Raw genomic sequence first — 16,289 nt, 5'->3', positions numbered from 1 at the left:
CTGTATGTTTAGACATGCTACTCTACAAACTTGCAACCAGAAAGCATCATATAGCCTTAATCAGCAGTTCCCAACCTTTTCCATCTCATGGCCCACTTGAAAATCTCAAAAATGTTGGTGGCCCACATCCAACCCAGGAACAATACAGTGGACAAATAATACTTTCTCAGAGCACTTTTTATTTTTATGATAATGATGCAACAGTCAGGACTGAACTGAAAACAGGGGAGGTTTTTATTTTCTATGATGGGGGAGAGATCACTTTTTGATTCACTATCTGGCTCGACCCTTTCATTTTAATTCTTCCTGTTGCTAACCAGCTATCCATGTTGATCTCGTAGTTGCTGCCATGGATGTGATCTTTTAGTGCTCAATCAGACTGAGATAGCAAACAAGTGTATAAGGCGGTCCGGCCAGCGACAACATTAAAGTTTCTATCATTGGCTGATAAACCTCAATACAAGAAGAAGAAAAAAAGTTTTTAAACATTTATAATGTTTTTAAAGATCATTTCATTTTAAAACATTTACAATTTTCAAAATTGTCCTTGCTGTTTTGCAAATGATTTGTCAGCCCACAATACCTTGGTGGCGCACCCAATACAGAAATGTAATATATGACATTAATGTCCCTATATCAAGAGTGAGGATGATGCCATATTTGTCACCTATATTATTATGACATATATACATCCTCTAGATACATAAACATATGTTTATAACATATGAAATACCCAGAGCAAAATTTAAATATGTACACATATTAAAAAAGTGTCTAAGATTCATTTTAATATGGTATAACATGTTGCGACCATATATGTTATATATATATATATATATATATATATGATATATGTAAGCTTATTAAAACAACATACATATACAGCTTCTATATGTTCTAACTTCTAATAGGTTTCATATCTAATTTTTACACATGTGCTTTTATTTTATATGCACATATATGTCATATACATAAATTCAACATATGCACATATATTACATTTGTGTATGGGACCCCAGCCCACAGGTTGGGAACCACTGGCCTAAATAATGATTTTAGTATATTCATGTGCTGACCCTGCTGTAGTGCAGACAGCAGATAAACAGTGCTTTTGTGGTTTTAGTTTTATTTATATAGGTGTTGCTTGTCAGGCAACAAGAAGATATGATGGCCGTGAAAAAAAATAGCCACCACAGTTTTCACACTCTGTCCCTCACAGAAACACAGACACACACATAATACCAGACAATAGGTGACCTTCTCAGTGCTATCAACCCAGAGGGCCTTCTCCATCATTGTTTAGTCTTCAGTCAGAGGCCTAATGAAAGCTAGAACACTGAAAAGAAGACGCATCACAGGATGTTTCTATCACCTTACTGTTGATAGAGCTAAAAAGGTCTTTCCACGTCACTGACCAATGTTACCTCATCAACAAAGAAACAGCAACAGATCAGACTATGTCAGTTTGCTTTGATGACAAATTCCCCCACACTGCACATGTCTTTTACACACCTAATACTCTTTGTTGACACCAGGAGCCCAAAAGAAGGTCAGAATGTACTCCCAGGGAGGCCTTTGTGGTTAAGTGTGTGAGGACAACGTGTTTATTTTCTAAACTACAAGAGGATGTGGTGAGCCGCAAGCACCGTGAGCAGTGTTCTGACAGAGGGAGGCTGCTGTTCACCAACACTCAAAACACATGCTGTTGTACATGCTGCAAACACATTATGGCTTAGTCTACAAGTGTACACAGAAGTTTATCCTGAATCTTGACAGGAGTGGTTTGTAATTTATAGCATGTGTACAGGAAGGCTTCAGGGCAACGTGCAGTTCAGTGCTGTGGCTCTGCACTTGATTTTGATTCCCTCCACCACAGCCATAATTTTATGCGAGACAGGACGAAATGTCCCTTTAAATTAACTCAACCAAGTACCCGCACCTGGGGCTGTGGAGAGGTTGGCCTTACCCAAGGCGCAGGAGTGGATTCAGGGCGGAGTGAAGTCTGTTTACCCGTCGATATTTCTACTTACCTCAACCTGAAACTAGTCTTGTGTCATGATGCTTAACCAGAGCTCAGCCTTACCCTAACCACCATCCATTACCACCGCCTACTCCCGAGCTTTGGAATGTAAAGCTCGTGATTCACTCGGTTCTTTCCGTGAATTTACGTCATGCTCATCTTACACAGACGGAATTCATCTGCTCATCACACCGGTAAGTTAATTAATGAAGGAGAAACAAATATGTCGGCCGTTCAGACTGACTGAATCCTGTCACCACCGGTAGCTAACGTTTACTGCATTAAACATTGAGCCAGTGTCGTTAGCCGCTTTACACTAAGGCTAAGGTTAGCTGAACATCAAACTGATTCTGAATGCTAACGTCAGCTAACCAAATTTAGCTTAGCAAATAGTAAATAGAAATTCTTAAGTGAAATTATATATTTTTTAGTAAACCTAAGTTACATATTATCTACAAAAAGAAACGTTAAAGATCCCATATAGTAGAGAGTGTGTTTCTATTATACTAAAGGTGTAGGTGCTATATAAATAAAGTGAAAATATAAAAATGCTCAATCCACATTGAAATGCAAACAACAGCCTGTATTCAAAAACTGTGTGTGTAAATGAGCTGTGAGGATTTCTGCAACTTTGTGATGTCACAACTATACAGTCACACTCACAGCACAGCCCACAAAGACACACTATATATTGATAACAACAGTAGTCAGTATATCATTGCACAGCCTTTCCAAGGTAAGTAGGCTAATATTAAAGTTTACTAAAGTTTGTTTTTAGTCCAAATTTGACCGTCCATCCATTCCATGCATTCACCTGCGAGTTTTACCAAGCTATAGTACTAGGCTAAATACCTTACTGCTAGAGGACCTGAAAGAGGTGTGAGAGAGCAGTTAAAAAACTACACTGAGATGTTTTTTTGTTCTTAAAACCACGAATATCTTCTTACGGATGTCAAAACTTTAAATAAAACACCAGAAATGATAAAATATGGGACCATATCACAGTAAGTACCAGTAATGCCGAAAAATCTCCCCTTATGAGTCTCAAAGTATTACATGTTAAATTTTAATTTGTAAAGTAAGTAGCAACTATATTAAATAGATGTATTTAGTGGAGTAAAAAGTGCAATATTTGCTTCTGATGAGTGAGAGTGGCATAAAACTGAAATGAGCATGAGTACCTCTAAATTATACTTAAGTAGAGTACTTGAATAAATGTTGTGAGTTTCCACCAACGACAGTAGGAAAATATTGGAAAACTTGCGTGTGTGAGGTAAGTTAAGTACTAGCTAATTTAGTTCAGGATATCAGGATAAGTAAGAAGTCTTAAAGTGTTAAGGTTTTAGCTCTTATGTCATTAATTTGTCATGAATCTGAATCCATTATCTCTTAATACCAGCATACACATAAACCACACGCTCAACCATCAGTGATTAAGTGTTTTTTAATCACCCAACTGTGTAAACAGCTAACATGCCCTGTTCTCAATACACTGTTAAGATCGGGTTACCACATTAAGTACCAAAGGTTTACATATTTATGGAGTGTAGAGACCACATGTGTGTTATCCAACTGACATGCTGCTCCTGTTGGTGAAGACTTGTACTGTAGTGGCTTGATTAGTTTCCAGCAGATGTCTCTCTCTCCCTTAAAATAGAAATGAAAAAGTCCAATCCTCCAAAGTTGAAATGAAAATTGCATCCTGTCCTCTCACTAATACTTTCTCAATCATGCTTTCAATGATTTCTCACCTTTTTTCATCTGCCCTATTACTTACTCCACCTCACTCACTCACTTTCTCCCCACTCTTGCATCCATCATTTCCACCTTCATTCTCTTCTTCTTCTTCTTCATCCAGGCTCTGGCAGCAAAGACAGACTGTGTTTGGCCTACTGATCCTGCTTATCCTCCTCTCCATTGCCTACCGGGTTGAAGGAACACACCAGAAGGTGACTTAATACTGTAAATATTTTTCATCGGATATTATAACTATACTTTGGTGCAGTGGCGGGTTCAGCACCTTAACTCATAAACTGACATGAATTGTGAGAAGGCAGTGTGCACTGTAGAACGGATCCATGTTGATGTAAGTTACAAAAGTCTGGGTCTTTTAAGGGAGGGTATAATTTTCTATTTTTTTTTATCTTTTTTTACCACCATAACACTGAATGTAATGTGCATTGCACGGTGATGTTTAATATCAGGTTCCTCCTGTCCAGGGGTTAGAGTTTCCTTAAGCAAGACACTCAACCAAGCACTTGTCGTAAGTGCAGTATAACAGCAGTTACAAGTTTGATTATCGTGCAATTGTCCCAGAGGTTGAGATTTATATTGCAAAGCACAGGAGAGGAGTGTCCCTGAGAGGATACCTGCAGGAACATCATCTAGCAAGTGTGTGCTTGTGTGAGTGTGCCTACATCACATCTGCTTAATTATAACCTTCCCACAAAGCTTAGTTTTACTAGTTAATTTCTCATGTCTGTAGGGCAAACTACTACAGCTGTGAGTCTGAGTGTACTGTGCGATAGATTTAACTAGAAACACCCCCCTCCCTCCCCTTTTTTTCTTCACTTTTTCCTGTCATGAGCTGTAGTATTTTGAAACCCACAACCATAAAACCTTTTTTTTTACATTATACGCAGAGACTCAGCAGTTGTGTAATCAGTTCTCAGTAACTACACGTAACAAATCGCCCATGGCTGGCACTGCACTTCCCAGCTTTCTGCCAGCAAATAGAGAGGCAGTTTGTGCTGTATTTGTTTTGCCGGGTTTCCTGGGAAATGGAGTCTTCGGTCAGAGCCCCCACCGCCCACCCACCCACCCACCTCCACTCCCCACTCGTCAATCCCCTCCCTTCTTCCCGTAATCTAGACACTCCATGCTTCCTCCTGAAAACAACCTGCCTTGGCTCAGGGGAGGAAGTGTAAACGGAGTGATAGATGGAGCGATAGCGGTGGACGGACGGGAGGAAGAGGAACATAGAGAGAGAAAGATAGAGAGATCTTGGCTTGTCTTACTTTACTAGTTGTGTAAGAGCTGGCTGCCACCAAAAAGAATAATGGTGCTGTTCTTCTGTCAGTGTGCTGTACACTCCTACCCTTCGGCTCTGTCCTCTAAACTCAACAACAACCTCTGTCTCTGAAGGTCTCTCTCTCACTCGCTTCCTTTCCCTCTCTTTATCCGCCACTCACTTGCCCTCTCCCACCCTGTAAAGTGCCCTCTGTACTGCACACTTTCACTCTCGCACCTTCTCTCACTCTGTCCCTCCCCTCCTCTCTCTGTGCCCCCCTTCCCCCCTCCTCCCCCACACACACTTCTTGTTTTCCTCACACTCTGTGCATGTGTCTCTGCCATGTGGTTGACCGTCCCTCTCTCTGGCCCCTGCAGTATGTGTGTTACATGGAGAAGAAGACTCTGTGGTGCGCCTACTGGGTCGGCCTGGGCATCCTCTCCTCGGTGGGTCTTGGCACCGGCCTGCACACCTTCCTCCTTTACCTGGTAAGACAACGTTTTCTGTGTCTCTCCACAACAAGTTGCCCCCCACTTTCACACTGCAGTTATTCACTTGCCTGTGCATGTTTATGACAGAGCTGAAACTCAAACACAGTGGAAGATGGTGGTGCAGTGACGCAGGTCTGAAAAGGGCTGTGTTGATGCTGTTGTTGGGTTGTTGCTAAGGCTTTAATAAGAGCATTATTAAAAGCTTTCGGAGGCTCCTCGTGCATTTGCACATGCATATGTGAGTGTGTTAGGAGCCTATGGGTTTGTGCGTGCGTGCATTTCAGAGCGGGGCGGAGATGAATAGACGCTGTGGTAGCCACACTGTTTTGACAGGCAGTCCAGGAACAATCGCACTCACTGACCCCTCTGACTGGGTGCACATGAGGATAAAAACACTCTCCCTCCCCCTTTCTGAGTTCTTTCTCTTTCCTTTCTCCCCGCTCTCCTGCTCCCCACTGTGTCGCTCACTCTCACTTTCTCTTACACTCCCTCCCCTTGCTCGCTCTCCTTTATGTCTCTCCCTCGCTCACAGTCCCCCTTTTACTCCCCCCTTTAAGTCTCCCTTCCTCTTTCTCTCTGTTTGTGTCTCTCTGTCTGTTTTCAAGTCTCCTCGTCTCTCAGTGTGTTTGCTCAGTTATGAGTGCGGGGAGGTGTTGGGTCTCTACTGCTGATCAGATCAGGGTCTCAAAACATCTGCTTGTCTGCTCTGAGTCCATCTGTCATCAGGGGAGTCCACTGTCGCACTCGTGTGCCCTTGCCCAGTGGAGCTGAACTGGAAACTTTGAAGTGTGTGTCCTCCATTCTGCTGTTTTTAAAAGCCAAACTTCGGTGCTCCAAAATGTAATTTGAGAGTTTCTTTCTACTCTCCCTCAGTGGCCCAGCTCTCTTTTTCTGGAAGGTTTAGAGTAGGATGTCGCCATCTAGTGAGCGTGGCTGCTACAGCAGGTTGTGGTGTCATTGGGTTCATGACAGAACTTGGTGCTCCTTGCTGGAGCTGCTGTCCTGCATTTTTTATAGAGCTTGACTGATATTGTTTTTTAAAAGCCGATACTGGAGCAGATATTTTTAGATTCAATCTACTGATAGAAGGTTTTTTTTGTGCATATGTTCAAATAAAACATTTTTTTTTTTTTTTTTTTTTTTTTTGTACGCTCCTGAATATAATCACACTTTTAAGCATTCTGTTTCCCACTAAATGGACTTCTTGTTGGATGGAAATGCGTTTAAACCATGAAACACTTCTACAAATATCTATACATTGCAGAGGTATGTACTGACGGACAAACCAGAACCTGTTGATGGCAATCTAGTTTGTCAACAGTGGAATGAATTCTCTGGTCAGACACCTAGATTAAATAAAGTGCGGATTTTTTATTACTTTGAAGATAAATGTCTTTAATTGGGTGATAAAAGTGTAGTGTAATATTGGCCTAAGTTGTTTTTCGTTTTTCATTAGTCAGTGTAGAAGTAGACAGGAAAGCTGTGGAGAGAGAGGGGCCATGCAACACAGGATCTCCAGCCAGGAGTCAAACTGTGGACGCTGTGGTTATGTGTATACGCCTTAACCATTAGGCTACTGGGGCGCCCCAATATTGGCCTAAATTATTAGTCTAACCATATTTGTTTATATAAGGAGCTCTGTCTGATCTAGTATCTGTTTCCTCTCTTCAAATGAGAGTCTAAACCACAAGTAAGAAGCACAAAACTGACCTCAGAGAATTATAATTATACATCTTCTTTTCTGTAGAAGCGCTGTTAAAAGAAGCCATTGAGATTCCTAAGTGATTTTGTAGATTTCTGCATCCTGACAAGATATTTCTGTTTTCTGACAGTAAAAAAGTTAAAGAATTTCTGTGGTAAGTGAACTCTGCAGAGTGCCAGCAGACATGTTGTCCTGGTTTTAGGAACTAGGACTGGGTCAGTGATTATAACTGGGTCAAACAAGTTCATAACACTTGCTCAGATGTCCCCACAAACTTAAAACTCTAACACTTGCAGCTTGACCTGTCTGGCACTGTTTTTCTTCCTGTCCATAAGAAATGAATACTGAAGTGGGCCTTTACACCCATGTCAACATTTGGAAAGAACACCACCACAATTACTCTGTAAGTGGTATACAAGTGCACCACTAGAGATATACAGCAGCTCAGGGGAGCGCTACAGTGAACTTTTATTGCACAGCTTCTCATTCAGTCTCCAGTTTGGTAAAACACCTTAATGCATTTTCACTTCTGCAAATTGCCTGATTGTGAGGAGCTGAGTAGATCTTAATCTTTTAAGTGATTTTCTTTCAACAAAAATGGCAAGAATTCTCTGTTTGCTAATACAAGGATTCACTTTACAGAAACTTGAACGGAACTTGTGAAGGCAAAAAATAATAAATAATAATAACAAATACACTAGTTGAACTTGCAGGACCATATATATATATATATATACACAGTTGTTGTATATCATGATCTACTTTGATTTGCTTTCAGTAAATGAGCCACTCTGTAAGAAATTGATTGAAATAACGGATTCATACATTTTTAGTCAGATGGTTATAACTGACCAGGTCATGGCCATTAACGGTCAGCAGAGGGTACCAGTGGTCTTAAGTTATTAACGAACCAGAAAAATCAGAGCAGAATAGTATTGCAATATTTTACATGCGGTGTTGGATCATTGTATTGATAACAAATATCAATATTTTTGTTAACATAAACGCTGCTGCTGAAAATAAAGCTCTGGAAAACATAAGTGAACCTGAAAGCTTTGGAAAGTTCCTCAGTGGCTGATTTATGGCTTTACATAACTACTGTTTGACATTCTACTAAATATTTCAGCATCTTTCTACAGTTAGAAAAGACAGACAAAACTGAACAGACACCGCAAGATGTTATATTGTTAAAGAGCAGCACACAGTGAATCACACAACTGTATCAAATACATTACATCAGCAGTTCTTCGCTAATTCCCATCTCTTTGAGGAAAGGCATGAATACTTGCAAGTCTAATAACCATGAAGGTCCTCAGTAGTGCTATTTTCACATGACATAACATGTGACTGTGATGTCATGTGACTTCCCCTACCTTCCCAGCTGTCATCATGTGTCTGTCCTTTTTCTAACTGCTTCAAAGGACTTAACTCCTTGATTGAAGCTAATCGTTTCATTTCTTCCAGTTGCAGTAAATGTGTGGTAACAGTTTTTTCTGCCGGCACAGTGTTGACTCGGGGAACTGTGAGATTCAAGGTTTCTGTTTAACCTCTATGGAATTGATATGACAATCTCTCACTGGCAATAGGTCTTTTGGTAGAAATAAATGACCACACCACACATTAACAGCACACATCCCCACCCCTGTTGGTGGGAAGCAATAAACATTGTATTATGAGAGTACTGCAGAGCCACCAGCAGAGGGGGATGCAGAGCCAGTAACATCCCAGTCAATGAAGCCAGAGCAGAAGTGGCAGCTCTCCTGTTCCCTGACATGGGCAATTGCTGCCCTGTGTCTCCTCTCTGTGTTTGCATCCTGCTGAGACTGCGGGAGATCATTGTACATGGGCAGGACTGATGAATGGAGAAAGATAAAACCCTGCAACTCAGGCATAGAGAGGAAAAAAAGCACACTTCTTGGCACACCATCAAGTGTATTTTATCCAGCTGCTCTGAGGGAGGAGGTAGTGGGTGGGTGCCTACAATACAGACCATGAAGACAATAAAATCACGCAGGAACACTGGAGAGATCTCATTTCAGCAGAGGCTGTGGAGGCGAGGATCAGTACACACATGCACACGTGAGCGTGCTGAGAGTACTGCACCTGCGCATGTGTCCGCCATAATGATCGCGAAGATCACAATTATGAGCGGGACCGGCTTTTATCCCCACTTAAGTTTTTAAGCATTTGTTTTCTAGTGACAACTAGTGTCGCTGCCCTCCATAAATCCTCTTTTAACTGAGAAGGGTTAGCAATGAGTGTGACTCTTGAAAGCTTGGGAATGCTGTAAATATTTTAGAGGAGAGCTCATCTGAGTCATCCACCATTAAATTACTTTCAGTAATGGCTGTTGCCATTAAGTCATTATGGGCAGCATGAAAATTGTTGTGCTCAACGTTAAATCAACAGCAACAAAGAATTAAAGTCATTATAATTGAAGCCGCGCACGTTGCTGTTTACATAATAGCAACTAGGGTAGTCTTTTTTTTCTCTCCCTCTTGGCTTTGAGCTGTTTTATGAGTGAGAGGTGTACATGTTGTGTCTTTCTGGGAGTGTAAATGTCAGCAGCCACTGGGGAGAAAACAATACCAATCCTATGGGATCCTAGTGTGTTTATGACTCATGATTTACAGTCCCTTGTCTTTCAAAAAGTAAACCAGTGGCTCATCTAAATAAAGGAACATTCTGTAGTTTTCTATATTCAGTTTCTTTTAGGATTGCTAAATTATATGTTGCAGCAGAGGTTTGTGTAGAATATACAGATTTTCCCCAGCAAACCCCCTAAAATTAAGTTTTGGCTGTTGGCAATTACCAGGAGCAAAGCTTTAATTAGCACCAACTATCGCTGTAAGGGCTGAGCAGGTCTGAGAGTGCAGCTTCTACACACTGTCCCTGCACTGTTGTTACTGTCCCTACTCACACACACCACCGCTCAGGTCCTTTAAGTTTTGCCGCTCAGATGCTGTTATACAGTTAAGTTCAGTCCGCCCACACATTCACTGTTTGACAAGAACATGTGGGTGAGGGAAATTTGGTCACAGCATGGCAGGGTATTTGTGTGTGTGTGTGTGTGTGTGTGTGTGTGTGTGTGTGTGTGTGTGTGTGTGTGTGTGTGTGTGTGTGTGTGTGTGTGTGTGTGTGTGTGTGTGTGTGTGGTACCCCTACCCCACTCTCACCTGGCCATTGTGTGGCTTGTACAGTGACGTTCCTTGGAGCAAACAATTGGACACTGTCACATTCACGTAGACAGAAACTCGGTTGCTTTGTTTGAGTAGTGACTCACACACCCCTGCTGGTCTGTATGACCTGACCTAAATTTTCCACTCATCCCAAGTGGAGGTTTTTTGTTTGTTTTTGTTTGTGTTTTGTTTTTGTGTCCTAACTCAGCTAGTAAAGCTCAGAAAGTGTTAAATCTGACGCCTCGATACTGATTCATAATTTTTTTGACGGTTCATGCTCTCTGTGTCAAACATGACTCGGCAGAGTATAATCGTCCCTCTGTCCACCAGGGAGAAATGATACCTTGCATACATGTTACCCGGAACATGAGTGACACATCAGGATCAAGTTCAGTCGTTCTTTGAAAAGCTACCCTTGACTCACCACTGGCTGGCAGTAATGGATCTCTCGCTTTAACTTCAACACCTCTTAAATTCAATTTGAAACCATTAATTTTTAACTACATCTAGATAGTGTGTCAGAACTTTATCGCTTGGATTTGATCCTGCCACTGCTGAACAGGCAGTATTACTTACATACCATAAAGACACTATACGTTGTTTGAGAGTTTTATACTGGTAACTTATGGAGCCGTAGCTGATCATGAGGGGAGTTGTCAAACTTTGGGTTTAAATGTGAAATACAACAAAAGTGCTTTTGCTTCCTTTGGCAAAAAAAATAGCAAGCAGCACAATTGGTTTCATTCATGATTTTTGAGTAATTCATTTTCTTCCTCATAAGGTTGGAGACATGGATCTGCCCAAACGTCTTGTGACTTATTCATCTTCACCAAACTCCTTCAAAGATGAATACCAGAGAGCTGTGTAAATGGGAGCTTTGTGTGTGTGTGTGTGTGTGTGTGTGTGTGTGTGTGTGTGTGTGTGTGTGTGTGTGTGTGTGTGTGTGTGTGTGTGTGTTTAGAGAGGCGTGTGTGTGTGTGTGTGTGTGTGTGTGTGTGTGTGTTTAGAGAGGCATGCATGCGTGTGTGTGTGTGTGTGTGTGTGTGGTGTTTCTAATGGCTTCTCAATCTTAACTGTCACACCTCAGCCATCCAAGGCATGCGTCTGTCTGTGTCTTGGAGGCCCCAGGAGTCCTGTTAATACCAACTACAATAACCATTCGCTCAGAAAGACACACACTTTCTCTCTCACTCTCACACACACACACACACACACACACACACACACACACACACACTGAGAGCCCGCAGGAAGCAAATCCTGCACCAAAGTGAGGCGAGTGTGTAGCCATGCTGGAACAGCCCCAACAACCCTGCCAGAACAAGCCAAACCTGACCAGACAAAACCAGAGCACTGCTGGCAGACTGCAGGTGTTTAGGTTTATTGAAGCGTAGTTTAGTTATGAAATTCTTCCATAAAGTTCACTAAGTGCTTTCAAGGCAAGACACCACAGGTGAATGAAACCATGAAACTTCCCCAGTAGATTACATACATTAAGACAATTACATTTTGTCTTAAAAGATTCTGAAATTTTAGGTTTAAATATGCAATTGGGTTACATTGAATATTCTTTCATTTGCATAAATTTCTAGATCAGAAAACTGAACATTGGATGAAGCCAGGTTCAAAATTCTTAAAGTAAAAGGAGGAGTGGATTTTGTTAATCTCTTATTTTATTACTCCATAAATCAGAAAATACTGTCAACACCTATAAAATATTTTTCAGAATAAAATGTTATATAAATAATCTGTGAATGATATATGAACAAACTCCTCTGTAAAAGCCTTCAGAATATGAATAGGAATAAAACCTGAAGGTTTGGTGTGTGTAACTGAAGACGAGATTTCTGTATGAGAAAAAAACTCATTTTGAGAAAATGGCCTTTAAAGATATGTTTTGAAAAATTCATACATTTTTTTAAAATTAAAAAACAGTTTTTATTGAGACAGTATCTGATATGAACGAAATAACTTTGTTTGGGTCTGATAACATTGTTCAGGCGAGAGAGAGCTTTACAATGACACCTGTGATGACATGGTGACATCAGCAATCGCTGTACTTTTCTAACTTTTTGAGAATTGTGAAATTGGTGAAATGTACAGACACAAAGACACAAACTGTGGCAAACATAAACGCATACATATGTATTTTTGATGTTTTCTCATCATCATCTTAAGTGATGTTTTAGATTTTAGTTTATAAGTTTGTTTTAGGGCTGAATATTACATTAACCTGCCGTTAATTATCTTGATGTATAAGATTTCAGAAAAAAATGCCCTGAACCACAAAGCCCTGAAGTTCAAGGTGATGTCCTCAGACTGTTTATTTTGTCCAGGTGACCGTCTTAAACCCAAAGATATTCAATTTACTTTCACATAAGTCAGAGATAAGCAGCAAATCCCCACAATCGAAAAGCTGGAAAAACACTAATCATTTATTATTACTTATTATTATTACTTATGAAATACTTGAAGTTGACAATTAATTTTCCGTCAATCGATCAATCAATTAATCAAATTGTTCCAGCTCTAATTGTGGTGCTACACAACAAAATATAAAATAAAGGCAAATTAAAGTAAATGAAGGTTTCCTATTTGAATCTAATGCACAGAATTAAAATGCTAATTGCTATACAAATTGTGTGAGTTATATTTCATGCACATTATTTATTATTATTATTATTATGATTATTATTATTACTATATTAGTAACCCTTAGTAAAGTCATTGAAAATTAACTCAACATATTTACATTCAGTTTCCCTTTTAGCATGTACACAGTGTGAGGTGATTTCATTTGCTGCTGTAATTCCTGAATTTGTACATCAAAGTAAGCATCAAATCATTTGGATTGAAATGAAGGTGTTATCCTTCCAGTGTATGACCCATCACTCAGTGGGGGGTCAGAGTGAGTGTGTCTGTCTGCGAGTCTGGGAGAGGCTCCTGAACATATGGTCGTATGGTGCAACCACATGGATAAATCACTGGGACCAGCCCCTCTACCCTCTAACCTCCACCATCTCTGTGTGTGTGTGTGTGTGTGTGTGTGTGTGTGTGTGTGTGTGTGTGTGTGTGTGGTGTGTGTGGTGTGTGTGTGTGTGTGTGTGTGTGTGTGTGTGTGTGTGTGTGTGTGTGTGTGTGTGTGTGTGTGTGTACTTACCACCCACTTCTACACACCCCCGCCCCTCTGTCTGTGCTCCATCACTGGCCTCAATCCAGCGTTCTCTTGCCTCCCTCAGAGATCCTGACCAGGGCTTCTTCATAACGAAATAACCTCTAATGTTTGTCCTGTTTTGCCTCCAGCAGTCTCCCACTGTAAGAAGTGGTTAACAGGTTATGCTAGCCGGACCGTGTCTAATGTGCTTAAATGGCCCTTGATAACCACAGCGACCTGTTAATGACTGGACCGTCCTGTGGTCGTGGTCACTGAGAACTGGTCAGTTTATGGTCACCCATTAATGTCTGGTTTTTGGGATTTGGAAGCAACAATATTTACTGCCATAAACTAACAAGAGGCGTCCACGCCTTGACTGGTGGCCTGGACCATTATGGGGCGCATCTGCAATTAAAAAGAAATAAATCAGGGATTGTATAATTTCCCCTTTCAATTTGTATCACTTTGATCATTTGAACTGACTGTTATGTGCTGCTCCTTCCTAAGGGTAACAGGCCGGTTTTTGATCCGTGACATGTGATGAGATTTCATCATGGGCACATTCACTGCATTGCATCATACTCTACGTACTGAATGAGCCAGTTACTGTATAATTAAAAATGTAAAAAGGCCACTCCTTGCACAACCTGTTTGGGTCATCAAACCTACACTGTTACATTATGGTGTGTGTGTGTGTTTGTGTGTGTGTGTTTGTGCGTGTGCTGAACAATTACAACACTGCCACTGTGACACAAATGCTCATACACAAAAGAAAGTAATGTTTATATTTCAAGTGTTAAATGTCTCAAGACTATTATGGGAATGATGGTGGATCCTGTGGACCAGAGAAGGTGGCTGACAGTGTGTGTCAGTAGCTCCTCACAGCAGCAGCTCTGGGCCTGCAGCTTTCACATCCTCCTTCAGTGGGCACGCTGACGCACACTTTGTTCTTGCTGTGACACTGAGAGGAAGCTGTTTTCCGTTCATGTGCTTCAGCAACTGACATGCTCTTAGCCGATCCCTGTCACTTGTCCAGGATCGCGGTGAAGGAACAATTTACTACACGTCAAAAATGAGTTCTCCCTCATCATGTCAAACTCTGAGAAATTTTATGGGCCACCGCAATCACTATGAATTAGCAAATTAAACACCACAACTGTCTTTGTGGACTTGTTCTTGCTTACTTGAGGCGCTACAAAATCTGACCCTATCATCGTTGATATTTTGCAGCAGGGATGATAAAGAACTGCTGCAGCTTAACTCGAGTGTGTTTAGTGCCTGTGGAGTTTTCTGGTAAACAAACAAAAATTCGAAAAGGAGAATGGCACAATGGCACAAAAGCATGAAACCAGCGGTAGGAATGTGTATCGTGTTTCCCGTGTGCTTACGTGTGTGTGTGTTTGTGCACAACACCAACAAAATGGGGAAATTGCTCTCGATTAACATTGACAGGTGGTCCTTGATAATATAACTCATCATTCTGGACAGCATTTTAAACAGCACATAATTACAGGATGCGTCATAGACCTGGACATTCAGCAAAAGAGAATACCAGCATTTACCTGTGACTGACAGTACAACAGCACATTTGATGAACTCTTGCTCTCCTGATGGTTTTAATGTTTTTCTCCTGTATCCGTGTTGACATGCTTCAGATGAGCAAAAACATTTTTGACTTGCTCCATTTCCACAAAAGACAAATTTCACACTAAGCTGATTTTAAAGATTGAAAATGGCAAACAGCTCTCCCATTTAAAAATAAATAAATAAATAAAAAAGCCAAAGATCTACTTTAAAAGAATGTAACTCCGGATGGGGTTTATTACAGGAGGACCAGCAAGTTCGCTGAAAAACAATAGGTAACTGTGGCTGTGATTATTACTGGGGTGGGGGTGAGAAATCTCTCACAGACAGGATTAAAATCACTGATCAGAACAGGTAATGTTAAAATCTGCCTGGCTTTAGATGACATTTTGACTAAGTTTAACTTTGTGGATCATTCCTTTCAACAGCTCACACTGGATGTCTTACTTTGGTTAACAGCAGTTCTCTGTTTTGACCGTGTGCTCTCTCTGTGCATGTGTGCGCTGCTCTGCCGTGATGATATATTGTCAACACACATGGAAACAAACATACAGACACACTTAATTACCGGATCCAAACTGTGTGTTTCTCCCTCAGAGTCTGTGGGGATCCCACTCGTTCTGGAGGCCGAGCGTTGGTTTGTGCAGGTCGCCACAGGAATGCCAACAATGCTGCCTCCATTGTAGCTCCCATGGGGTCAGAGAGAGTAACTCTGTGTCAGTGCTGACATGTATTTAAGCATTAGGCAGATCTCAAAGTAGACACAGTTTCAGTACACGCATAAACCTCACCACTACTTTGTTTATAGTACTTTAACAGTGTATACGATGGAACAATGCGCCCTCAGAGAAATATTACTTCCTCCACTGAATGTTTAGTTTTTTTTTCTGTTATTAATTGTCTTGTGCGTCTTCCTAGGAGATGAGATGTGTTTGTGTGGCTGTTATGCCTGTGGGTCAGTAACAAAGTCAGTAACACAATGAGACCGAGGGCAGTTACCTGGATGTTGTGGGCTGGGCTGCAGATGAATGGTGAGTCACCTGGCCAACATGAGAGGACTGGGCTTTTGTGTAAGTTGAGAAGCAGTGACACAGCATTAGACAGAGAGAGAGAGAGAGAGCAGGTACTCAGAGTCACGCAACGCTCTCT

The 16,289-nt window shown here is 41.1% G+C and overlaps 1 protein-coding gene and 1 long non-coding RNA gene across 4 annotated transcripts in view; one reads left to right on the top strand and one right to left on the bottom strand.

Annotated features, from left to right (window-relative positions):
• The window catches only part of LOC130182367 (vacuole membrane protein 1-like), a 60,138-nt gene that overhangs the window by 2,413 nt on the left and 41,436 nt on the right, over positions 1 to 16,289 (top strand). For all 3 annotated transcript variants that reach the window (XM_056397250.1, XM_056397249.1, XM_056397248.1), the window contains exons 4-5: positions 3,879 to 3,969; positions 5,408 to 5,518. In XM_056397250.1, coding sequence (XP_056253225.1) covers positions 3,879 to 3,969; positions 5,408 to 5,518 — 202 coding nt within the window. The remainder of the gene's footprint in view (positions 1 to 3,878; positions 3,970 to 5,407; positions 5,519 to 16,289) is intronic.
• LOC130182368 (uncharacterized) lies at positions 3,507 to 5,395 on the bottom strand. The gene is made up of 3 exons (XR_008829705.1): positions 5,038 to 5,395; positions 3,772 to 3,941; positions 3,507 to 3,667 (listed from the first exon to the last, which is right to left on the bottom strand). It is a non-coding gene; the product is annotated as an uncharacterized LOC130182368 (long non-coding RNA).

The sequence above is a fragment of the Seriola aureovittata genome, chromosome 15 (assembly GCF_021018895.1).
Source record: "Seriola aureovittata isolate HTS-2021-v1 ecotype China chromosome 15, ASM2101889v1, whole genome shotgun sequence".
Taxonomy (NCBI): domain Eukaryota; kingdom Metazoa; phylum Chordata; class Actinopteri; order Carangiformes; family Carangidae; genus Seriola; species Seriola aureovittata.
The sequence above is the reverse complement of the archived record's forward strand: the minus strand, read 5'-3'. Positions and strand labels throughout refer to the sequence as shown.